The 27,201-nt window shown below is 40.1% G+C and overlaps 1 protein-coding gene across 5 annotated transcripts in view; it reads left to right on the top strand.

The window, feature by feature from the left end:
* HERC4 (HECT and RLD domain containing E3 ubiquitin protein ligase 4) overlaps window positions 1–27,201 on the top strand; it is a 119,512-nt gene that overhangs the window by 36,742 nt on the left and 55,569 nt on the right. For 2 of the 5 annotated variants that reach the window (XM_075841431.1, XM_075841427.1), the window contains exons 1-9: window positions 6,627–6,786; window positions 10,575–10,878; window positions 12,546–12,705; window positions 13,963–14,039; window positions 15,550–15,771; window positions 16,863–16,954; window positions 17,631–17,761; window positions 23,455–23,615; window positions 23,717–23,793. In XM_075841431.1, the coding sequence (XP_075697546.1) occupies window positions 10,653–10,878; window positions 12,546–12,705; window positions 13,963–14,039; window positions 15,550–15,771; window positions 16,863–16,954; window positions 17,631–17,761; window positions 23,455–23,615; window positions 23,717–23,793 (1,146 nt within the window). In that variant the 5' untranslated portion in view covers window positions 6,627–6,786; window positions 10,575–10,652. Of the gene's footprint in view, window positions 1–6,626; window positions 6,787–9,586; window positions 9,661–9,710; window positions 9,791–10,574; window positions 10,879–12,545; window positions 12,706–13,962; window positions 14,040–15,549; window positions 15,772–16,862; window positions 16,955–17,630; window positions 17,762–23,454; window positions 23,616–23,716; window positions 23,794–27,201 lie in introns of those variants that run through there. The other 3 variants (XM_075841429.1, XM_075841430.1, XM_075841428.1) reach the window with 3 other exon arrangements.

Genomic DNA, 27,201 nt, shown 5'->3' with positions numbered 1-27,201 from the left:
ATCCAAAAGAGGAGTTTTCTGAAAGCTTCATACTTATCAATTTTGGATACTTAGCAATTTTGGTGCAATTTTTCTATGTTATTTTCTTGCAAGTAGTTAAACTTTAAGGGTATGTGCACACGCTAGCTGTCATTTACGTGTGAAAAGACAGACTGTTTTCAAGAGAAAACAGCTGCCTCGTTTCACACGTAAATGCTCTTCCTCGCATTTTGCGAGGCGTCTGAGACGCTCGTAAATCTTGAGCTGTGCTTCATTGACTTCAATGAAGAACAGCTCAAATTACGTGGCAAAGAAGTGTCCTGCACTTCTTTGCCGAGGCAGTCCATTTACGCGTCGTCGTTTGACAGCTGTCAAATGACGACGCGTAAATTACAGGTTATCTGCACAATACGTCGGCAAACCCATTCAGATGAATGAGCAGATATTTGCCGACGTATTGTAGCCCTATTTTCAGACGTAAAACAAGGCATAATACGCCTCGTTTACATCTGAAAATAGGTAGTGTGAACCTAGCCTCATGGAGTGGAAATGTAATCCAAACTTTAGGCTTTATTCACACAGATCAGTTTGGTGCAGTTTAGACAAAACCAAGAAATGGATCATAAAAGATATATATATAATTTTTTTTAAATTCAATTAAATAGGTATCCTGGATCCATTACTAACGTTAGAGCACATGCACATAGGGCTGCATTGTTGCTGCATTGGTAAATTACCTGCAGAAAGCAGACGTTACACTGATTTATTAAATCTCATTCACAGTGTGTGGTAAAAAAACATGTTTTAAGGACATGCAGTGGGTTTTTTTTTTTTTTTTTTATCCTACTTGTGGAATTTTTGTTGTGCTTTCTTCTACAGCAGCAACTAAAATGTTGCTTAATTAACCAGTTAACTAAAATGCAATTGACAATTGGGTTCAATTTTACTAGCCAAACCCAATCATGATTACTGCCAGACCTGTTGAATCTAAACATAATTTAAATAGAACCTGTCTGGCAACATGAAAAAGGCTACAAAATTATCAAAAAACAGCACACGATTCCACGTTCTAAAAAGATTCAAATACAGATGCCAAACAAAGATATTGAAATTTGCCAGTCTGGAAAGGGGTACAAAGCAATTGTGAAGGATCTAGGACTCCAGAACCACAGTGAGAGCCATTATCCACAAATAGAAAAACATTGAAACAGTGGTGAACCTTTCCAGGAGTGGCTGGTCTACCAAAATTTCACCAAGAGCACATGGACGACACAACCAGGCGGTTATAAAAGAACCCAGACGAACATCTAAAGATCTGCATGCCTCATGTTAAGTCACTGTACACGATTCCACCATAAGAAAGACATTGGGCAAAAACAACATCCATTGGAAAGCTGCAAGGTGCAAATCACTGCTGACCAAAAAGAACACAAAGGCTCGTCTCGCATTTGCGAAAAAAAACATCTAGACGAGACCGAAGACTTTATGTGCACACACAATATAGAAAACGTCTGAAAATCCGGAGCTGTTTTCAAGGGAAAACAGCTCCTGATTTTCAGACTTTTTTAATCAAAGTCACGTATTTCTCATAGTTTTTAAAGCTGTTGGTCTATAGAGTATGAAAAACGGCTCAAAAAATGGCTGAAGAAGTGACATGCACTTTTTTGCGAGCGTTTTTTTTACGCTTCCGCTTTGAAAAACGTCCGCGCAAAAGACGCCCAGCCGGAACAGACTGCCATTTTTCCCATTGAAATCAATGGGCAGATGTTTGGAGGCATTCTGCTTCCGATTTTTCAGCCATTTTTCGGGATGTTTACGGCCCAAAAAATGGCTGAAAACACTGTGTGAACATACCCTTAGTATAATATTCTGTGGACTGAGTCAAAAGGTCGAAATTTTCTGAAGACATGGGTCTCTTTATGATATGTTTACACGCAAATGCAAAACACGTCTGAAATTACGGAGCTGTTTTCAGGTGAAACCAGCTCCTGAATTTCAGACGTAATTGCAAGTACTTGCGTTTTTCGCGGTAATTGGAGCGGTTTTTCAATTGAGTCAATGAAAAACAGCTCCAAAAACGTCCAAAGAAGTACAAAGCACTTCTTTGACGCGGCATCTTTTGACAGCGACGCGTAAAATTACACTTCGTCTGAACAGAACATCGCAAAACCCATTGCAATCAATGGGCAGATGTTTGCAGACGAAAAGGAGCCGTCTTTTCAGACGTAATTCGAGGTGTAAAACGCCTGAATTACGTCTGAAAATAAGTCGTGTGAACATACCCTTACTGCATTTTACCAGAAGAGCATCATAGTAACAGTCAATCATGGTGGTGGTGGCGGCGGGATGGTTTGAGGCTACTTTGCTTCTGCAGGACCTGGACAACTTGGCATAGTTGACGGAACCATGAATTCTGCGCTCTATCAGAAAATCCTGAATGAGAAAAATACGCCTCGTTTACGCCTGAAAATAGGTCGTGTGAACCCAGCCTAAGGCCTCATTTACGCGCCTGCGACGCGCGTAATATACGCGCCTGCAACGCGCGTGCTTTTCACGCGTGTCGTACGCACCTATATTACTCTATGGGGCAGTGCAGACAATGCGTGAATTTTGCGCAGCGCGAGTGCGTTGCGTAAAACTCACGACATGTTCTATAATCGTGCGTTTTTCGCGCATCACGCACCCATTGAAGTCAATGGGTGCGTGAAAACCACGAAGGTCGCACGGAAGCACTTCCGTGCGAACTGCGTGATTTGCGCAAGAGCTGTCGAACTGAATGTAAACAGAAAAGCACCACGTGCTTTTCTGTTTACAAACATCCGAACGGAGTGTCTTAGAGATGAGCGAACCGAACCCGGCAGGAGACAGTCACTGTCCAGGGTGCAGAAAGAGTTAAACTGGTTCAGCACCCTGGACAGTGACTTACGATCCCAATATACGTGAACGTGTAAAAAAAAAAAAAAGTTCTGACTTACCGATAACTCCCGGCTTCTTCCTCCAGTCTGACCTCCCGGGATGACAATTCAGTCCAAGTGACAGCTGCAGCCAATCACAAGCTGCAGCGGTCACATGGACTGCCGTGTCATCCAGGGAGGTGGGGCCAGATGTCAAGAGAGGCGCGTCACCAAGGCAACGGCCGGGAAGTTCTCGGTAAGTACGAACCTCTTTTTTTTAAAACAGGTTACTCGATATGGTGATCGGAATTCACTGTCGAGGGTGCTGAAAGAGTTACTGCCGATCAGTTAACTCTTTCAGCACCCTGGACAGTGACTGACGTCGACTAGCCTCATCTCTATGATGGCAGCTGCGCGAAAATCACGCAGCCGCGCATCATACACTGATGACACACGGAGCTGTCAAGTGCCTTTTGCGCACGCAAAACGCTGCGTTTTTTTGCGTGCACAAAACGCACACGCTCGTGGAAATCAGGCCTAACTGTCAAGGGTGGCACAACTAGTTTAGCGGGCAATTACTTTTTTTTCATGGGTGATACAGGTTTTAAATAAATAGTTATCTTTAATATAAGGAATGATCATTCAAAAGCTGCATTTTGTGTTGTCTTTAGTTTTTTTTTCTTTTATTCTTTATTTAACATTTTCCATAAAGTGTCATAGGTAGCAAAGAGGGCAGGGGAGCACAAGGGAAAGACCCCAAAGACAAGAAGGTCAAAAAGTTCAAGATAATTCCAAAACAGTGTACTTTGTTGAGAATGCAAACACATGCAAATATTGTACACAGTAATGTCACAGATAAAATAAATAATAATAAAGAATAAAAAACAAAAAACAAGCATCATGTATATTAAAACAAACAGAAAAAAGGAAGAAGGAAAAAGGAGTGGAGCGGAAAAAAAAAAAAAAAGGGTAAGGAGGGGGAGGAGGGTAGAGACCAGTACTGAGCTCCAACTCCCACCCTCTCCCCAGCAGCAGACCCCAAACCCAAAAAGCAGGACTCATTGAACAAGGATTGCGGTGTACTCATCGGAATCTTAAGACACTAGCAAGTAATGCGGGAGGATATAAGGAGGGACTTGTGACGATTATGAACTTGAGAGGTCAGATCCTCCGTGCAACGCAGATCTTCAATTTTTTGCAACCATTGTTTCAATGAGGAAGATTCCAGGCACTTCCACAGAGCAGGAAGGCAGGCCCTAGCAGTATTCACTAAATGTCGTAGAATTGAAGTTCGGTGGGATTCCAAGGGGATATCGCTATGGTGAAAAATGAAGAATGCAGGGGTGAAAGGTATAGAGCAGTCTGTGAAAGTGGAGGCGATTCTCCACACTTCTCTCCAAAAGGAGGCCAGAACGAGACAGTCCCAGAATATGTGCACAATATTTCTATCAGCATTGCCACAGCGCCAACATTTAGAGGGGACCGAGGGCATTATCATGTGCAATTTAGAGGGCACTCTATACCATCTAGAGTGCAGCTTGTAAACTGCTTTCTAAAGTGACTAGCCTAATTGACTAGACTAATTGATGAGCCATAGGCCAGGCAAAATAATCACAATTTTTGTTCAAGTTAAAGAGGAAGGACGGACAGGATTGATTCGGAGCGGACCCCAACATGGGTATTTCCTTTATCCTATATTAGTTAGATGATCTGAAACATTTAAATGTGACAATTTAGCAAAAAATAGAAGATATCAGGTAAGGGGCAAATACTTCTTTACAGTACTGTATGCTGCTTGGAGAAAATGTTAGGGGGTCAAACAACCCCTTTAATCTGTGGTTCAGGGCGGTGATATTAAGTACTAATAAAAAGAGGTATTCCAGGAATTAACACTGATCACCTTGATGATAAATGTCTGGTCGTCAGGGGCCCCTATCCCTAAGACAAAACAAGCGTTTTGTTTTTATAAATACAGGGATTTACGAATTTACTCATTTTAATATATATTTTTAATGATGTATTTTCTCTCTTTTTCCAGAGAACCCCTGTAAAAAACAACTGGGTTTTTAACCAGATTGTGGTAGTAAAAAGGTATTCTGACTTCACAGTTATGGCTTGTCCACACGTAAAATTTCTGCAGCAATTCCATTGCAAGTAGCGGACATTCCACTGCGGAAAAAATGCACCAATTCCGGCATTTTTTTAATGCAGAAAATTGTGTTTTTTGTGGCTTTTCTCCCAATGCTGGGAGATGGCGACGTCTCCTCTGAAAAACGCTGCAATTCACTGCACTATCCGCAGCAGGAATTGACATGCTGCAGTACGAAAAATATGCGTCGCAGGTCAATTTTTAGTCAGACTTTTTACACAACGTGTGGATGAGATTTGTTAAATCTCACCCACTTTACTGCTACTGTATTCTGCTGCGTATTTTCCATCTGCAATTACGCACGGAAAATATGCAGCAATTCTGCTTTGTGTGGACAAGCCATTAGTGTATGCTCACACAGGGGGGGTATGCTCACACAGGGGGGGTATGCTCACACAGGGGGGGTATATGCTCACACAGGGGGGGTATATGCTCACACAGGGGGGGGTATATGCTCACACAGGGGGGGGGTATATGCTCACACAGGGGGGGTAGTCTCACACAGGGGGGGTAGTCTCACACAGGGTGGGTATGCTCACACAGGGGGGGTATGCTCACACAGGGGGGGTGGTATATGCTCACACAGGGGGGGTGGTATATGCTCACACAGGGGGGGCATGCTCACACAAGGCAGATGAACGGTTAGGACATACAGTAATGTCCAGAATAAACTGAGTTTTTAACATCACATGTGCCTATGGAACATAAAATTGTAATTACAGCAAATTATATACTCCTTAGCTATAAATAAAAAACACTTCAAAGATATTTATCAGCGTTTTGTGACTGCGGCCAGATGTTACATTAAAGTCTATAGTAAAATATAAAAGAACTACACACAACTGCGCTTTGATCTGTGGCGTTTGTGAGACAGTTTTCTGGTCAGTGGTGTTTCTTTTCTATAACGCAGCATGCTCTGGGGATGTCGTTTTCCCACGGGACTTCAAAAACGGCAGGTAAAAAAGCGCAAGATTACACCAAATGAAAAACGCCACTAAAAACACGTTACATTTTCAGAACGCTGGCGTTTTTTGATGCAGTTTAAATTGCCATAAAATCTTTTTGTGAAGGACGACTCCTCTGCTGGGAAATACTTAGTGCAACTTCCGCTTATTGGCTAAACGGAGACTGCTATAGCCACGAGGCCGTACCCACACTGTTCAGATGGTCATTCTCCCTGCGTCTCTTTCTGGTATATTTGACGTCTGCGGCGCTATTCTGGTCAAAAGTACCGGAACCTGATGGAACCTATTAAAGTCAAGGCGGTGTATCAAAATTAGCCGATATCCGTTTCAAAATAAATACAGCATAGCTATCATGCCTCTATTAAGAACTGAACCAATGACGTTAATGTGAACAGAGCCTAAGCCTTTATAGCTTCAACCTCATGGAGTTAAAATAATGAAGAAATATGTTAAAAACCTGCACAACCAAAACCTCCTCATCTGTCATGTAGAAACATGTAAATAATAACTATGGCTCCTCAGTTTTCCCTCCTGGACGTCGGTCACAGCTTCTCCGCTGACACAACACGACTCGTCCTGTGACGACCGTACACTGAGCACAGCTGAGCCGGGAAGCTTCGGGTAGTTTCCAGCAGTGAAGGTGACGTCATATTTACGTCAGGCACTCGGTGCTCAGACTCCCCCTCCCGGTAACCCAGAGCTCCCTGGAATGTTCCACCCACTCCCCCGGTCACCGCGCGTACCATACGCGTCACTGAGCCTCTCGGAGCCGGGCAGTGCATGAACCTGGAGGCTTCGGGTGAGTAGTGTGTGTGTGTGGTGGGTGCTGCGCTCTGTACAGTATGTAGCAGTGCTGGAACACTTGTTATTATAAGCACGTGAGTGACAGTGGCTGCTCCTCTGCAGGCCTGCTTACATTGTTTCCGCTTGTCATCCACTATAATGTTATGTTACGGTCTGTAACGAGGAGCAACACTCCCTTATATTACATACGGCAGAGCTGCTCACAGTCCGCCCGGGTCTCTGCCTGCTACACAAGTCATGCTTTTAGCAGAGGCCTTGGCCATAGATGTAATAATATTCAATATAATGACTAGTAGTAGGGTGTATTCACACGTTCAGGTTTTGTTTTCAGGTTTTTTTTATGCAGTTCTTGAAGCCTAAACCAGATGTGGATCATAAACTGAGAGAAAGTATGAAGGACAAATGCGTCTTTTGAATCCACTGACCAGTTTGGCTTAAAAAAAACTGCAAGGCTGTGTTCACACGGAGTTTTTTGCAGGAGGAAAATTCCTCCTGCAAAAACTGCTCCAGTAGGTTTTTGCACAGTGGTTTGACAAAAACTCATCAAAACACTGAAGGTTTTTTTTTCCTCTTTCTGACTGATTGAAATGGGGTTTTGGAGGCGGAAACCGCCTCAAGATGGGTCATGATGCTTCTTTTTACCGCGATGCGTTTTTTTTACTCGCGGTAAAAAAAACTCGTCCAACTCCCATTGAAATCAATGGGAGGCATTTTCAGGCGCTTTTTGAGGAGTTTTTTGGCGCGGTTTCCGCGTCAAAAAACTGTGTGAACAGGGCCTTAAAAAACCCAAAACGTAAGAACTAGAGAAATATATGCAATCTACAATGCTAGTACGCCACGTGACTGCTCCCTTACGCCGGGTTCCCACGGGTCGGATACGCTGCGTAAAAACTGCAGCACCTTCCGTCCAAAAAAACACACTACCTCGTGGTGCGTTTTTTTTTTGTTTGTTTTTTAATGGAATGTAGCGCTTTCAGAAAAAAAAAAAACGTCCATACTTACCCCCTCCCTCTTCTCTGCACCTAGTTTGTCCTCCTAAGATGATGTTGCAGGTCATGTGATGCTGCAGCCTGTGATTGGCTGCAGCAGTCACATGGGATGCAACGTGATCCCAGGAGGCCGGACTGCAGGAAGGACGAGAGAGTTCTGGGTAAGTATGATTTTTTTATTTTTTTTCCCCGGAGTTGCGATTTTTGCGGTTGAATCTCTGCGATTCTGCTGCAAAAGTTGCAACACTTGGCTTTATGTTGCGGGTTTTGTAACCCCATTTAATTTAATGGGGAAACCCTGCAACAGAAAAGCTCGAACGCAGCATAAATTGACATCCTGCAGATTTTAATTCCGCACCGCAGGCCAATTTATTTATTAACGTTTTCGCTGTGTTTTTCTCCCCACGGCGCGGGCATGGGATTTTCTACATCTCATCCACTTTGTTGCGACTGTAAATGCTGCAGAATTTCCGCACAGAATTCCGCAGCATTTACGCAACATGGGAAGCCGGCCTTAAGGTATGACTGATTAATAAACTGTTTACCAAGAAGCTCCTTTTTTCCTCCGTGTCTACACACCCCACTGGTTCCTGGCAGAGCTCTAGAAGTACCTGCCTTATTCTTTTCAGTTTCTCTATTTACCTCCATACCCACTGATTCTATATCTTCTGTATCTAATTGAGAATATCTTATTGGGGTTTAATGTACTGCAGAACTTGCATAATGCATATACTTTGGTAATCAGAGTTGTGACCCTGGATTTATTTTTTAGTACATAAAGTGAAGCACTGTCTCTGGAGCTACAATAATATATTAAAGGGGTTGTCCGGGCACGGGGCAGTTTTTCATACTGATGACTGATGCCGAGCAAGTGATATACGGGAACATAGGCTTTCAATTGAGTCTGTACACCACTTCCTCGGCTTTCTGAGAAAAGTCGATCAGAAACAAAGTGGCACAGCGCTCCTACGAGCGCTTCTACCGCTTTGTTTTAGCGATCGGTGGGGGTGTCAGTGCACAGACCCTCAACGATCAAAACTTCTGACACGTCACTATGACCTGTCAAAAGTTTTTGAATGTTTAGTTACCCTTTAAGCATCATTTTGAGTCCCATATAAATTAATAGGATCGGTTGTGGTCAGTTCCTTTAAAAGAAAGTTTGCATTTTGTGGGAAGTTAGGCTCTGTTTACGTTTGTTTTAAAGATTTTGTGTATAACGGAAACCAGGACGCAGTGCCGGATCCGTCATGTGACAGACCACATTGACTTATAATGGGGTCTGTCGGGTTTCGTCTTGGTGTCTTTTCTTACTTTCAAATCTGATCAGATCTGTGACTGAGGCTTCAAGTTGCAGATGTGAACACAACCTTACAGTAAATGCAAGAAACAGGATATTTCTAATTAAAGTATGTATGATAGTATATATATATATATTACATTGCCAGCTGCTTGAGTAACGTCACGCAGTTGTGTACTTTGACCGGACTGTCACATGAGACGACATTTAGTTTGTCTACCACATCAGCTATGTTTGTTGTGATTCCTTTGTATGTGAGATTAAACATTTCTGTCTCTAAACAACATCCATCCTAAGGCCTCATTCACATAATTGTGTCCGCAAAAGACGGGCTTTGTCTAAAAAATATGACTGTCCATATGGCGTCCATGTGATATTCGTGTCATCCGTTTTTCTTGTCCGTGTTTCTCCTCTGCAAGCACTTCCTGATTTTACTTGTTTTTTGTCTGCATTTCTTTAGCAACTAATGCATGAAACACAGACATCGCCTGAATGTTGTCCGTGTGCTGTCCGTTGTTTTCCCGTACCCGTTGATTTCAATTGGCAACGAGGTTTGCAAAAATGGGCCAGACTGGGAGATACAGTAAGTTTCATGCAACGGACACACGCTCCGTGAAAAAAACACTGATGTGTGAATAGCCCCATTGAAATGCATTGGACAGTGTCCTGTCAGCTATCTAAACGGACAGCACACAGACGTGAGATACACTCAGGTGAATAAGACCTAAGGCTACATAAGAAAATAAAGGTGTGTGTGTGTGTGTGTGTGTGTGTGTGTATATATATATATATATATCTACAATGGTCTTGCTTTTTATGCCATAATTAACTTTGTAATTATAAATAGCATACAATAATTTTCAGCAGTAAATTGCTTCAGCTAGAACTTCGCAGTGATCGCATGCATTGTTATTACATTACCATACCGTATTTTTTCCTGACCCAATTTTAAATTAGGGCGATCACATGCCGCTAAAACAAAACAACCGTCAAACCACCGATGTCAGGGTCCATGCACTGGTGATGCATGGAACCTGTACGGCAGCCTGCATAGTCCCTACCTGTGATTCCTTCATAAGTCACCGTATTGTCCCCTAGAATGCTTTTTGTCCCATGTAAAATTGGAAGTACAGTAAGGGCTCGTAGAAATTCATGGGTGCCGTGTTACAGCTTGCATTATAAGGCTGTGTGCATGAGACCTTATACTGAGAAGACCAGGATGAGACACGGTGTCTGCATTTGGATGCTTTACGCCAGCAAACATATATGTTATGTTCTAAAACTTAGTGGATGAAGCCCTGACTAAAAGAGCTGCCATGAAGTAACATTTCCCAGTAGGCTGTACTTCTTGCATTCTGACTTATTTTCCATGTTCTGGATTGTAGCTAGAAGTAATTTATTTTTATTTTTTTCTATTATTTTAGTGAATTTATCTACCAGAACCTTATACTGTTATTCTATTTATTTCTTATATTTACCCTAATCCAATTTTTGCAGCACTCCCAGTTCCTGTCACTGAAAGAGTCTCTCCGTCCGCAATCCTGGAATATCTCTGATATTTGAAACCCACCAAACATGTTGTGCTGGGGAAATGCTTCCTTTGGACAGCTGGGACTAGGTGGAATTGATGAAGAAATAGTTGTAGAGCCCAGAAGATGTGACTTCTTCTCAAACAAAACTGTTCAAGATGTTGGATGTGGAAGTCGACATACTGTTTTTGTACTGGATGATGGGACAGTCTATACATGTGGGTGTAATGACTTGGGGCAGCTAGGTCATGACAAAGGCAGAAAAAAGCCAGGTAAGTATATAGCTTGTTTAGAGTAACTGTTTGCAATTTAGTAGCAATATCTAATGTTCTGGTTAAGCAGAAAATGTTAAATCTTTCTAAGTTTAAGTTCACACTTGCGTTATATAATCCGTTACTCTGATCTATATTTAGATCCGTTTTTATTTCTGCCCTGATCGGTTAAAACTCCCATTAAAACTCTGAGATTTTTATTGTGTCCATTATGTTAGTTATGAGTTTTTTGACGGAGATAAAAGTGCAGAGTACAGGACTTTTTCTCTGTTCAAAAAAAACAAACTTATGTCTAACGGATGGGTTATTTTTATCATTGGTGTCCATGTAAAACGGATACAAACGGATTGTAATCAGTTTGAAACGGTTTTGATTTCAATGGGATTTTAAACGAATCCATTTTTAGATCAGAATAAGGATAAAAACTAATCAGAGTAACGCTTTATACAATGCAAGTGTGAACTTAGCCTAACAGGTCTACATCTATTGCACTAGTGTAGAGGTGCATTGGGAAAAAAATTTATTATTATTATTATTTATTTTTTTTTTAAATGCTAAATATATTTAAAGGGTTGTTAAAGCAGCTCCCACTGTTGTAGAAGCAAACAACTTGTTCTGGTTTTGATGTCTCTAGCACAGGTACCAGCATATATAATATAGCAAAATCATATATTCCATATGAAGAAGTAGATTAACTTTGCAGACTATATTGTTCATTTTAGAAACAAACTTCTGAAAGAATTCAACCCATTTTACTCCATATACTGTGATGATGATTAGGAATCCGAATATTAAGGGGTGGCAATGTTTAAAGCTGGGATGGGCAAAATAGGAGCCACATCTAAACTCTAGGAGTCAACTTGACCTTTTTGTTGCCCAGGCAAAAATCATGTTTATAGAGATCCATAAAAAAGGAATTGGGCACCTGTATCATTTGTCTGGGAGCTTTGGCTACCTGGCGCCTGAAATGTCTTCTGGCCTGATTTCAAGCAATGGTTCACCTTCAGACACTTTCTCACATCAGAAGAAGTTACGAGTGGGTTTCCAAGAACTAGGACCTGCAAGGACCACCGCTCTACTCAAACACCATGTCCCATCAGCTGTCCTTTCCAAACTGCTTCAATGGGACACAGCATTGAGATCAATGGGATGTTAGTGCACATGTGTTTAATGTGAATGTATAATTTCTGTGAATACATCTTGTAGATTAAAAGAACTCTGAACTGAATGTGAAAGGGGCTCCTGCATTCTAGTAGATTGTGGGGAACTACTCCCATAGCATGAAGTGATCTTTCACTTTAAAGAGAAAATCCAGTCAATATGATCATCCCATGTCAGATGTATGGGACAAGACCACTTTGGTAAAGTCTGTGACCTCAGCAGCTACGGGAAATTCAGATACCCTAGGGCTTCTTCCCTGTCCGCTGTCAGTGGACACCGGTTGTCTTATTTCTGGATGTTAAATCCTAATATTACATATTCATTTTGTGCCTTGAGAATACATATAGACGTGTACGTGGCATTCTGTGACTTGAGTGTAGAGGTGTACATGCAGAGAAGAAAAAGTTTAACTTTTCAACTTTTGTTCAGAATGTATTGTCCTAAACCGATTGCTGTGTTGTTTTATTTTACTTCTTTGAGAAATGCTTTCACTTTCCTTTTTCCAGAGCAAGTTGGAGCCCTTGATGCTCAGAATATCGTTGCTGTCTCATGCGGAGAAGCACACACACTTGCCCTAAATGACAAAGGTCAAATGTTCTCTTGGGGTTTAGCTAAGGACGGACAGCTAGGTCTTTCAATAATAGAAGATTGGGTCCGAGTACCAAGGTAATGGCTTTCAACATAATTGTTACACATATGTAATAATTGCTGCTTCTTTCTTGCCATATGTAAATAATTCACATACTCATAAAAGCTGAGTTTACACACAGAAGAAAAAAATCCAATGCAGAACCAACCAGAAAAATCAAAATCTGCTGCAAAATCAACATGGGACACATAGGTGAAATCCACAGCCTAATAAGCTACAAGCTGTTGCGGACTTTTTCAGCTGCATGTGATTAGTTTTGTAAACCCTCTTCATTCGCAACCTACTTTGATGTGGATTTTCAGTACAGATTGTTCAGTGAAGCGGTGTGTGAACCTTGAGACATAAACACAATGATAACATCCACTAATATATACAGTATGACCAAAGACTATATGACATAACGTGAATGGGTTGTCCATTTTTTACGATAACGCGTAATGCTTGTACAGGGTAATTCCAAAGTTTCCATAGATAGTGCATAGTGGTCCTGATTACCAAAGCTGTCTGACATCGATAGCATCCTTGTTGCCCATAGCAACCAATGCAGCGTACATTTTTCCAAAGTACTTTATAGGATGAGCGATGATTGGTTGCTGTAGTCAACAAAGCTGTTTCGATAAATGAGGCCAAGTATGGGATCCTCCTGTGTAATGGAAGGATGTGAGACGTTCTAATATAGTTTGTGTTTCAAATCCTCACTTGTTTGTATTCAGAGACTGAAAACCTGGCCTGGCCTGACCTGACTTAGGCCATGTTCACACGCATATTTTCAGTTGAATTTTGAATCGTAAAACGCTTGTGTTACGCTCCAAAATGCACTTAAAATATGCCTGTGTAGTTAATAAGAAGCATATTTTTTATCCTGCTTGTAAAAAAGAAGTGACCATGTCACTTCTTAAACTGTTTTACACGCTGTTTTTTTTCCCATTGACGCTTCACTCGTTGAACATACACCTTAAAATACACTTAAAAAACGGCTGGATTTCAGAGGCTGAGTTCTCTTGAAATTGGCCTCGTATTTTTCAGCCTGAACATGTGACGTGTTAATCTTGAAAATGGTGAAGTATATTAAAAAGATGTATAGCTGATCATTATACAATGATACAAACACATTTGGAAACCGCTTTAAAGTTTATATATGATATAATCTCAATTAACATTTTTTAATAACAAACATAACTTTAGCACATTGAAATGTTTCACCATAATTTCATGACCATGTATCTACTTTGTTTTTTTTACTGCAAACATATTTTATTTCTTTGTTCCCCTAGAAATATAAAGAGCTTATCTGATGTGCAGATTGTGCAAGTAGCTTGTGGTCATATGCACTCAATCGCACTCTCCAGAGGTAATAGGTTATATTACTTTCCGCTTCAATATAAATAACATGGAAGTAGTACTAGTTTGTTGTGCACTGAAATTAATGTCCGATTATAAAGGTTTCTTGTGGCTCAGATGTAATTTTTGCATTTAGGTCAAGGGATAGTTTTACAAGAAAAGTGAGAATGATAACCGTAGATGTGTAATAAAGATTTAATCACTCTTGCTCAGCCAACAGCTATTGCTCCCAATTCCACCTTTAAACATTCTGGCAATGGCTTATCTCCCTCAGGAACAAAGGATCGGACATGTTGAAATCCAACATGCCCAATCCATGTTTACCCTGACATCGGCTGTTGGGCGAGAATCAGGAGGCACACCATAGACTTTAGTTGCCCGATCCTGTAGAAATAGGTGACTTTAAACGACTTTTATCATATGTACATGACCAGCTTTACTTTTAGGGTTGATTTATATTGATGTCTACGGAGTTCTACCTGGAACTACCTAACTGGCTCCGAAAGTCTACAGTAATTAGTCCAACCTTGTATTAGGTCATTTCTATTTATGCAATTCCCTAATATAATGTTTGTTTAAATTCAGCAAAAGTGAATATACACTACAGGGTAATTTACGGATCTCCCAGCTAAAGGCTGTGCAGAAACTAAAGATCTGGGTTTTGCAGTCGTATTCAGTACAAGCAGCCTTATTATACTGCTTTGATTCTAACAGCTGCCATACACCAGGGCTTGCTTTCTCAGTTTAAATAGGTAAAATACTGGCACCGTGATCGGTCGTCACTTCCTAAAGGTAGCAAAGTCAGAGAGGAAATAACAGCACCAGAATAATGTGGAAATACGGAGTGCAGAGCCCAACAGAACTGGATCCAACCATCCTAGTCACCAATGAACAAAGAAGCGATCCAGGCAGCGCATCCAAAGGAACAAAGTTTTATTCACCCGTGTGACGCTTTAGCTACACAGAGCCTTTCTATGCTTGAGAAATGCTCTGTGTAGCTGAAACGTCGCATGGGTAAATAAACCTTTGTTCCTTTGGATGTGCTGCCTGCATTTCTTTGTTTATTCCGAAAGGTAGCGGTCGCCCCTTTCCATACGTAGCGGTCGTCCCTTTCTATACATAGCGTTGGTCCCTTTCTATATGTAGCAGTCGTCACAGGAGATTCCCTTGACTGTGACTGTCCACTTTGGACAAAACTATTCTAAGCAGTTGCGCCCCAACCTCCTCGATGGAGGAGGGGATTAGGTTAGGACTGATCAATGAAGCAGTACGTGGCACTTATTGAAATCAGTGGGCCGCCTGTTTAATGCATTGATTTTCATTGTGCTCTACACTACCCTCATTACCTCAATATAAGCTAATGGGGTATATGTAAAGGAGTGTTCCTAAGAAGACAGTCTATAATGTTGATGGCCAAAATGTGCACTATAAATAACTGTTTAGCTATAACGGTGCAGTTATTATAGAAACCTTGTGAAATTGCACTCATTTTCTTGAATCTTTTCTGTTTTATTCAACAGAGAGTGATATTTTTGTTTGGGGAGACAACCGATATGGCCAGCTGGGATTGGGCTGTGAGTTTAAGAAGGAAACAACTCCCAGACGCTTGAAGTCTTTATCTGGGATTCCCTTTCACCAGCTTTCTGCTGGGGGAGCGCATAGTTTTGCTCTGACACCATCAGGAGCAGTTTTTGGTTGGGGACGGAACAAATTTGGACAACTTGGCCTTAATGATGAAATGGGTAAGAAAGGTTTTATACATTAAGGTGATTTAAGGGGTTTACCAGTTTTTAATAAATGTCACTCAATTGTCATAAAATAAGTAATGACACTTACCAGTACGAGGTCTGCTGCTTTTTATGATGTGCAAATGTTGCTGCAGGACAGCGGCACATGTAAACCGTTTTATCTGCAGTAAATGGAGTCCTGTCCATGTCAGAGGTGTAGCTAAACCACCATCCAACCACCACCTGTCAAGAGGGGAAAAAAAATAAAATGTATAAATATATAACTACCAATCAGCCATAACATTAAAACCACCTGCCTAATATTGTGTAGGTCCCCTCATGCTACCAAAATATCTTTGACCCGTCAAAGCATGGGATTCTACAGGACCTATGAAGGTTTCGTCCGGTATTTAGCAGCAGAACCATTTAAGTCCTGTAAGTTGCGAGGTGGGGCCTCCATGGATCGCGCTTGTTTTTTCATCACTTCCCACAGATGCTCACGTGCCCATTGTAGGCAAAATCTGTGGTGGACAGGGGTCATCATGGGCACTCTGATGCACTTTGTGTTCGGACACCTTTCTATCATAGCCAGCATTCACTTTTTCAGCAATTAGTGCTACTATAGTTCTTCTGTGGGATCGGACCATACGGTCTCGCCTTCGCTCCCCATGCGCATCAATGATCCTTGGCCACTCTTAACCCTGTTGCAGGTTGACCTGTTATTCTTCCTTGGACCACTTTTGGTAAGTTCTAATCACTGTGTACAAGGAACATCTGACAAGAAGTAATGTTTTGGAGATGCTCTGACCCAGTCGTCTAGCCATAACAATTTGTCTCTTGTCAAAGTCGCTCAGATTCTTTTCTCTTTCTTCCAACTCGTGAACCCTCAAGAACTGACTGCTCACTTGCTGCCTAATATATCTTGCGCCATTGTAACGAGATAATCAATGTTATTCACTTCACCTGTCAGTGGTTTTAATGTTATATCTTATCGGTGTATATATTCATGTGGAACAGTTATAAGAACTCATTCTTTTTAAACGGTACATACATGTTTTAATATTCCGTCATTGTGTCCTCATCGCACGTTGCTCTTTTTCCTGCAGACAGACATTGTCCATGTCTTCTCAAATCATTGCGTAGTCAGAAAATTGTGCATATCCGCTGTGGTGAAGATCATACTGCGGCACTAACAAAGGTAAAGAAACTTAGAGGTGAAGAATCTCATCCGTAACTCAAGAGAATTAATATGAATCAGGCTGTGAAGGATTATTATGTACTTCTACTATGTATTCATGGCAATGGTTTTACACCTATAAAGATACCGGTTTGTACTATGATGTTGCACTCCATAGCATTTTTCATCTACTTGGTAGATGGTCCTCCTGCACTATAGGCACAATCTTTTTAGAATTTTTCTTTTTGCACAGATTTGACATTGGTCTCTCTATATAAACAATAAACCTTGAAATAAGTGATTAAAGTAAACAAGAGATAAACGTGCCTAAAGTGTTTGTCAGTCGGCAGGTTTTTGTTTTTTTTTGCATGTTCTTATCTGGGGGTAGGTGGTCTTAGACAAGGTGGCAGTTTGCCGCTGCAGAGGAAAAGAGGGTAGAAGAGGAGGTTAAAAAAAAGACTATTCTTACTTCACCGGTGCTTCCGTATTGACATGTCCCTGCTCCCTTGACTAATCTATGTTGATCTGGCTTTCTGGGATGATGTTTTATCCCATGTGACACTGCAGACAGGGCTCATTGGTTGTTTCATTAAAGTGCCATTCTCCTTTTAATTGCTGCAGCAAAACAAAAAACACAATCCTATAAAATGAGATTGGTCTAGCTTTCATTTATAATTTTGCTCCCCGCTTTATTTAGGAAGGTGGAGTTTTTACTTTTGGTGCTGGAGGTTATGGACAACTTGGTCACAATTCTACAAATCATGAGATCAACCCCAGGAAAGTGTTTGAACTCATGGGAAGCATTGTCACACAGATCGCTTGTGGAAGGTAAATATTTTGAGACGAGGATGTACTTGGATTAGTCTTTTGGGCTTCCTAATACAATTGGACGGTACTTAAACGCTTCTGTGTGTGAGATGTGATAACCGGATTCTAGCTTTTTTTTTTTGCATAATATTGGACACCGGACTCTACACACAGTACCTTACTTAATAAGCTTAAAGCATTGCAATAGTTTTATACACTTCATACATATCCTTTACGGAGAATTCTGAGAAGGATGTTTTTAAATATAAAAAAAATGTCTCCAATAATTCCGTATGTGTGTTTAGGTCCTCATGCACACATACTTGGCCCATAATACTCTGCACAATACAGAACCTTATTCCAGGCTGCTTAGTTTCTTGAGGTTTTGTTTCAGGGCTCAAATTTTCCTCTTCATGCGCATAAATCACTGCTTCTAGAGGAGAACACGGTCCAATATATAGCATCCAGTGGAATGTGTTAAAAAAAAAAAAATTGTGCAGATTCCCCATGCATTTGCCAATGTGTTTTTATAGGGTGGTCTATGCATAACTAAATTGAAATGCATTAACACTATATTTGCGATCCATATGATAAAGTCCCCAAATGAAATCTCCTGCAGGCCTTTGAAGAAGGAAGTTATTAGAAACACGAAACAAAAGTATAACATTTCAATTTTGTTTTTGAAGTTAAATTTTCTACTTTCTAGCTTGGAAGACATAAGAAATGTACAGGTTTGACACAGTACACGCTCTTTAAAAGTGCCATGTATCAGTTCACATGTGGGTTTATGTTATGAGCTAAACACAAGAAATGGTTATAAACCATACCTAATAGAAATCCCAAAATATGCAATCCATATATAGCACGGTGCCGTTTCGGAGAGCAACAATTCAAAAAGAAAAAAACAAAAAATATTTTCCAAAACATACCAGGCACTCTTTGGGATAAGAATAATTTCATATAAATTTTTATTAAATTCCATATAAAAATATATTTTAAAGATTTTTCATATATAAATATATCTCTTTCCTCTTTTATCCATAATACAAAGATTTTTTATAGGAAAAGAAAAGGGTTTGAGCAAACACATTTGTTTCAAACTAGATGTACATAATTAAAAAAATGTCTCCTGGCCAGGATACCAACACAGACTTTTATAACATTACTGCCATTAATTTATCCCCCTCTACACACAATGACATGTCATGATGAGATATCTAGGTAATAGGTGTTCTATACATAAGCCAAAATCAGACCCATATAAGAGATTAGCTATAAGAACCGGTTCTGAAGATTTTTTATCCAGACACCATTGGTCTCCGTTCACACTTGCACTTTTTTCTTTTTACTCCTTCTTTTCTAATTTTGGTCCGAAACCAACAGAAACAGTTCCTCTTGTGTAATAGCAATGCAATTGTATATAAGGAGTTAAATATTTAACTTTAAATCTTCCTATACTCGGGGGCAGCCGAGATTTCACCCAAAGGTGAGCAAATCTAAGCAATGGAGCACGCTCCTACATTGAAGAGTCGGAATCCTGCTATGCTGGTATCCACGTTAAATTTTTATTCAGACACCATTGGTCTCAGTTCACACTTGCAGTTTTTGCTTTTTCCTCCTTCTTTTAGAATTTTGGTCCGAAACCAACAGGAGCAGTTCCTCTTATATAATAGCCATGCAAATATAGATAAAGAGTTGAATACTCATCTTTATGTTGATCTCGCAACTCAAGGTGGACTGAAAGTTCACTCTTTTTCACTACGTTCCTCCTCCTGGAGCAATTGTAGAGTTAAGGCAGATTTTAAAAAAAATTATATATATCAATCGCGTTTTTCACCCCTTCAATCTCATCATTGGCAGATCACAATTCCCACATGGAAGGTTCTCCTTATATCCACTCCATCCACGGTCAATCCTTATGTTGAATAGCTTGGATCTTCCTATGCTCGGGGGCAGCCGAGGTTTCACCCAAGGTGAGCAAATTGTAGCAATGGAACACACTCCTCACTGGAGAGTCGGTATCGTAATATGCTGGTATCCACGTTGGTTTTTTCTGGCAACACTGGAGACTGCAAGACAAGGCAAGGTTGACGTCACTACCTGCCAGGTGTAGACTAATTGATCAGCTGACATGTTTCATCCCGAACCGGGATTTCCTCAGAGCCATTTTGTGAGTTCAGTAAAGTCTGGCATCTTTATAGTGCCAAATTTAAAGGGAACTGGACCCATATGTAAAGATATTACATTAAGTACTCATAGAATCCAATGATTCAAATCCAAAACGTCCAATTATACACATGTTTTGTCCATATTTATAGATTCCCCTCAGTATTTCATCATACATTTCTATCCGGGAATATACATATATATAAAATACCAAAACATATACACACAGTACATTGCAAGTAAATTCCCATTTTTTGGATTAAGAAAAATTCTTTTATCCCTAACAAACCCATTAGTGATCAGCAGTGTCTATAATAAATAAAATATAACAGAAAATTATATAAATAATAAATAAGAAAATAAAATAAAAAAAATTATAATAAATAAAAATAAATAAAAAATCCAAAAAATTAAATAAATGATGAGAGATCCATGTTGCATTTCAGATGGTATAACACTAATTTAACGCTACACCTGTCAACGGACTGTCCATAAAGCATTAAGCCCATAAAGTACCTATTTATTACAGTAATATGATAGTGTCCCGCTAATTTTTATCTGCCGAAAATCAGGCAAGGCATCCTCTGTACCCGGGTGACAGGGAGTGGGTCCAACCCCGAGAATATTTCCGGAGGGACCGAGTCCCCATCACCCAGGGACAGAGAACATCCATAGGACCTATCCATTTATCCAGAGGAAAAAAAGTATTTATAAAAGGAAAATTAGTTCGCTGGTTGGTGCGTGGAAAAATCACGGGACGCTGTTACACAGCCGGCCCTTAAGGATCCACGCAACCCCCACCCAAATGCCAAACCGACAAGATCACTTCCAAAACATAAAGGGATATAAAACAGATTTTCCCAAATTGAGGCAAAAACGCTTCCGGAATCCAAGGATTTTAATGTCTGTCTCCGAAGGGCAGGGAGCGGGTCCACAACAGATAAAAATCTGTAGGGACCCAGTCCCCACCATTCGGAGGCAGAAAATCATAACAGTTAGTTCTTTATTCATCCCATAAGTCTATTCCCTCCTATTTTCAAGGAGTGAAAAGATATATTTACTAAGATTGGGTCGAATCAAGCCATTTGAGAATAGGTCACAAGGTAACCTATTCTCAAATGGCTTGATTCGACCCAATCTTAGTAAATATATCTTTTCACTCCTTGAAAATAGGAGGGAATAGACTTATGGGATGAATAAAGAACTAACTGTTATGATTTTCTGCCTCCGAATGGTGGGGACTGGGTCCCTACAGATTTTTATCTGTTGTGGACCCGCTCCCTGCCCTTCGGAGACAGACATTAAAATCCTTGGATTCCGGAAGCGTTTTTGCCTCAATTTGGGAAAATCTGTTTTATATCCCTTTATGTTTTGGAAGTGATCTTGTCGGTTTGGCATTTGGGTGGGGGTTGCGTGGATCCTTAAGGGCCGGCTGTGTAACAGCGTCCCGTGATTTTTCCACGCACCAACCAGCGAACTAATTTTCCTTTTATAAATACTTTTTTTCCTCTGGATAAATGGATAGGTCCTATGGATGTTCTCTGTCCCTGGGTGATGGGGACTCGGTCCCTCCGGAAATATTCTCGGGGTTGGACCCACTCCCTGTCACCCGGGTACAGAGGATGCCTTGCCTGATTTTCGGCAGATAAAAATTAGCGGGACACTATCATATTACTGTAATAAATAGGTACTTTATGGGCTTAATGCTTTATGGACAGTCCGTTGACAGGTGTAGCGTTAAATTAGTGTTATACCATCTGAAATGCAACATGGATCTCTCATCATTTATTTAATTTTTTGGATTTTTTATTTATTTTTATTTATTATAATTTTTTTTATTTTATTTTCTTATTTATTATTTATATAATTTTCTGTTATATTTTATTTATTATAGACACTGCTGATCACTAATGGGTTTGTTAGGGATAAAAGAATTTTTCTTAATCCAAAAAATGGGAATTTACTTGCAATGTACTGTGTGTATATGTTTTGGTATTTTATATATATGTATATTCCCGGATAGAAATGTATGATGAAATACTGAGGGGAATCTATAAATATGGACAAAACATGTGTATAATTGGACGTTTTGGATTTGAATCATTGGATTCTATGAGTACTTAATGTAATATCTTTACATATGGGTCCAGTTCCCTTTAAATTTGGCACTATAAAGATGCCAGACTTTACTGAACTCACAAAATGGCTCTGAGGAAATCCCGGTTCGGGATGAAACATGTCAGCTGATCAATTAGTCTACACCTGGCAGGTAGTGACGTCAACCTTGCCTTGTCTTGCAGTCTCCAGTGTTGCCAGAAAAAACCAACGTGGATACCAGCATATTACGATACCGACTCTCCAGTGAGGAGTGTGTTCCATTGCTACAATTTGCTCACCTTGGGTGAAACCTCGGCTGCCCCCGAGCATAGGAAGATCCAAGCTATTCAACATAAGGATTGACCGTGGATGGAGTGGATATAAGGAGAACCTTCCATGTGGGAATTGTGATCTGCCAATGATGAGATTGAAGGGGTGAAAAACGCGATTGATATATATAATTTTTTTTAAAATCTGCCTTAACTCTACAATTGCTCCAGGAGGAGGAACGTAGTGAAAAAGAGTGAACTTTCAGTCCACCTTGAGTTGCGAGATCAACATAAAGATGAGTATTCAACTCTTTATCTATATTTGCATGGCTATTATATAAGAGGAACTGCTCCTGTTGGTTTCGGACCAAAATTCTAAAAGAAGGAGGAAAAAGCAAAAACTGCAAGTGTGAACTGAGACCAATGGTGTCTGAATAAAAATTTAACGTGGATACCAGCATAGCAGGATTCCGACTCTTCAATGTAGGAGCGTGCTCCATTGCTTAGATTTGCTCACCTTTGGGTGAAATCTCGGCTGCCCCCGAGTATAGGAAGATTTAAAGTTAAATATTTAACTCCTTATATACAATTGCATTGCTATTACACAAGAGGAACTGTTTCTGTTGGTTTCGGACCAAAATTAGAAAAGGAGTAAAAAGAAAAAAGTGCAAGTGTGAACGGAGACCAATGGTGTCTGGATAAAAAATCTTCAGAACCGGTTCTTATAGCTAATCTCTTATATGGGTCTGATTTTGGCTTATGTATAGAACACCTATTACCTAGATATCTCATCATGACATGTCATTGTGTGTAGAGGGGGATAAATTAATGGCAGTAATGTTATAAAAGTCTGTGTTGGTATCCTGGCCAGGAGACATTTTTTTAATTATGTACATCTAGTTTGAAACAAATGTGTTTGCTCAAACCCTTTTCTTTTCCTATAAAAAATCTTTGTATTATGGATAAAAGAGGAAAGAGATATATTTATATATGAAAAATCTTTAAAATATATTTTTATATGGAATTTAATAAAAATTTATATGAAATTATTCTTATCCCAAAGAGTGCCTGGTATGTTTTGGAAAATATTTTTTGTTTTTTTCTTTTTGGGTTTATGTTATACCTATCTCTGGTGTTACAATGCCATAAATGGTGAAAGTGTTTTTTCTTGTATGTATCTAGACAACATACTCTGGCTTTTGTTCCTTTATCTGGTCGTATCTACTCATTTGGGCTTGGTGGCAATGGACAACTAGGAACTGGGTCAACCTGTAACAGAAAAAGTCCTTTTACTGTGAAGGGCAACTGGATACCCCACAGTGATTACTCCCAGCATCCTGACAGTAAGTGGTTGTTTTGTTTGTATGTTGCTGGTTTTACCTCTTTCCTGTTTGTCAGTTTGGTAAGCATACACGTATTAATTACCGTTCATTTATCTCCATAGGAATAGAAGGATATTTCTGTGTGAAGAAAATTTTCTCTGGCGGAGACCAAAGCTTTGCACATTATTTTCATGTACAGGTAAACTAAAGCATCTTATGTAATTATTTTCCTCCTCCTTTTACCCTTTCCCTACGAAGCACGCTTCTCATACGTCCTGACAGGGAAGCATTTCAGTAGACAAGGATGTCTGATACATTCTTGCTTCAAATTGCTTTAGTGCAGGCTTGATCATGGCTCGAGTGGGCTGAAGTAGCTCCCACTTCTGTCTCTGTGAAGAAGAGTGAGGGGTCCTGTGTGAACATAGCCTTAGGTTTCCTGAAAGCAGAAAACCTATCTAGAGTGTGGGGGTACACTGACTTTTCAAGATGTGTAATCCTTGTTTTTTATAAATTGTAACTTTTTTTTACATTTTCCAGCTTAAAACCAGATTTTTGGTCTCTTCAGTTCTGCTGATTTTGTAAGTGATATGTTTGAATTCTACACCTCAAATTTTTATTTTCTCCTTGGGTCATACTTTTTTGACTATTTGTCCCAGCTACCATAAATTCCTAACTGTGGAAGGGTTAAATACCTCTCAGTTAATTGTATTTAATTAAAAATAACCCTTTTGTGTTATTTTTCTGAAATGTGAAAAATTAGGCTGTGCACAATAGCATTGAGAATATGGGTGTAGTTTATGCTGCTTTTTGGCTATATCTTGGAGTTGGTTGAAAACCAAGGTGCCTCCTTATGTCCGCCAGATAAGCTGTTTTGTTTCAGGAGCTTGCTGAAGCTCCTGCAGACTGCCAAATAAGCACTTGAATTTAATTACTTTCTAGACTTGGTGCACCTTTTAATAACACAATAGATTTCTGCGGCACTCCGCCAACATCAGGGGGAACAACGCAAAGACACATTTATACAGCTTCATTGAGCCTAACTAATCTGTCTACAATTTGTTTCCCCCCCCCCCCCCATTTGCCACCGAAATCCAAAGTTATTAAATTACAGTATGTCGTGGCAACGGGTAAATTGGAGCTCTGACCCTTTTTTGTAACAAGTTGCACCAAATAAAACCGATAAATGAATTTAATGGGGTACTTTGTCAATTCTATCACACGTATCAGATTTTTTGCTGTAAGTGATCTTTACATATAAACAACTGAGAAAATGAATCTGACAAGTTCTGTGTACAAGGCATTATTTCTGTTGACTGACTGCTTTCCTATATTAATATATACAATGCATTTGGAAAGTCTTCAGAACCTTTAAATAGTTTCACATATTGTTATGCTGTGGCCTTGGCCTAAAATAAAAACAAATTCAAGTTTTTCCCCATCATTCTGCACTCAATACCCCATAATGACAAAGTGAAAACAGAATGTTAGTAATCTTTGCTAATTTATTGAAAAGGAAAAACTAAAATATTGTATTGTCATAAGCATTCAGACCCTTTACTTAGTTGGCAGTGATAACAGGCTCCAGTCTTCTTGGGTATGATGCCACAAGCTTTGCACGCCTGGATTTGTGGATTTTCTGCCATTCTTCTCTGCAGCTCCTCTCAAGCTCTGTCAGGTTGGGTGGGGACTGTCGGTGGACAGCCATTTTCAGGTCTGTCCAAAGATGTTCAATTGGGTTCAAGTCATGGCTCTGGCTTGGCCACCCAAGGACATTCACAGAATTTTCCCTAAGCTGCTGTCTTGTCTTGGCTCTGTGCTTAGGGTCATTGTCTTGTTGGAAGGTGAAACTTCTGCCCAGTCTTATGACTAGATCAGGTTTTCATTAAGAATATCTCTGCACTTTGCTACATTCATCTTTCCCTCAAGCCTCAGCAGTCTCCATGTGCCAGCTGCTGAAATACACCCCCACATCATGATGCTACCACCACCATGCTTCACTCTAGGGATATTATTGGGCAGGTGATGAGAAGTGCCTGGTTTCCCCCAGACATGATGCTTAGAATTGAGGCTAAAAAGTTCAATCTTGGTTTCATCAGACCACAGAATCTTGTTTCTCACAGTCTGAGAGTCCTTTAGGTGTTGTGTTTTTTTTTTTTTTTGCAAACTCCAGGCGGTCTTTCATGTGTCTTGTTACTGAGGAGAGGCTTCTTTCTGGCCATCCTGCCATAAAGTCCAGATTGGCGGAGTGCTGCAGTGATGGTTGGCCTTCTGGAAGTTTCTCCCATCTGCACACAGGATCTTTGGAGCTCAGCCAGAGTGGCCATTGGGTTCTTGCTCTCCTCTCTTACCCCCGATTTACTTAGTTTGGTGGGACGGCCAGCTCTAAAAAGAGTCCTGATTGTTCCAAACTTCCATTTAAAAACTATGGAGCACACTGTGCTCTTGGGAACTTTCAGTACAGTAGATTTTTATTTATTTTTTTGTACCCTTCTCCAGATCTGTGCCTCCACACAATCCTGTCTCTGAGCTCTATAGGCAGTTCTTTCCTCCTCATGGCTTGGTTTTTGCTCTGATATGTATTGTCAGCTGTGAGACCTTATATAGACAGGGGTGTGTCATTCCAAATCATGTCCAATCAAGTGAATTTACCACAGGTGGACTCTAATCAAGGTGTAGAAACACTTCAAAGATGATCTAGAGAAATGGGAGGCCCCCAGAGCAAGTGTCATAGCAAAGGGTCTGCATACTTATGTCCATGTGAAATTTGAGTTTATAATTTTTAATAAATTTAAATAAATAAAATGTCAAATCTTCTGTTTTCACTTTGTCATTATGGGGAAAAATGGTGAGGAAAAACCTTAATTTTATTTTAGCACAAGGTCTCAACATAGCAAAAAGTGAAAGGGTCTGAAGACTTTCCGACTGCATTGTGCATCCCATTAAAATGCTATAATAAAAATGTTCTGCACTAAGTGAGAATTATTTTCTTGAAATAAAAAAATTGTCGTCTATCTTAGTTATTTTTATTTATTTTTCCTCATTTAATTTTGCTCTTCAAGAATATTCATTAGAGGTTTATTATGTGTAATGCCCCCTATCCAACCCTCTTAGAATACATAATTTAAACGGGTGTCTTCTGAAGACAACCCCTGTCCTTATACTCAATTAGAGCATAAGGATGTTCTAGATGAAGGGCCCCTACTCGACCTCCCTCTGTGTCTGAATGGAGAGCCCCCTTGTAATTCATATGAATGTCTGTGATGTCATTTCACATTTCCCCTGCTGTTTGCTTCCCTTGGTAATTACAGCTGGTTGTTGGGATTTAGAGAAGCTAGACCCACAGCTGATTGTAAATGGAAGCAGGCATGGCATTAGAAAAGATATTCTTTATGAGATAACCCCTTTTAACATCTTTTTCTACATGCTGGGAGCTGACCGGTCTATTTAAAAGGCCTTAAATACATTGCAGAGCAACTGAGAAACTTAATAGGTCAATAACATCTTGCCGGGTAAGTCTCTAACCCCCCCCCCCCCCAGCCCATAGCCTTGTTCAAAACCTCTTTAATGGGTTTTCCCACAAAAATACATTTATTACATATCCACAGGA

This window comes from Rhinoderma darwinii, chromosome 11 (assembly GCF_050947455.1).
Source record: "Rhinoderma darwinii isolate aRhiDar2 chromosome 11, aRhiDar2.hap1, whole genome shotgun sequence".
NCBI lineage: Eukaryota > Metazoa > Chordata > Amphibia > Anura > Rhinodermatidae > Rhinoderma > Rhinoderma darwinii.
This window is presented reverse-complemented; position numbering and strand designations above follow the sequence as displayed.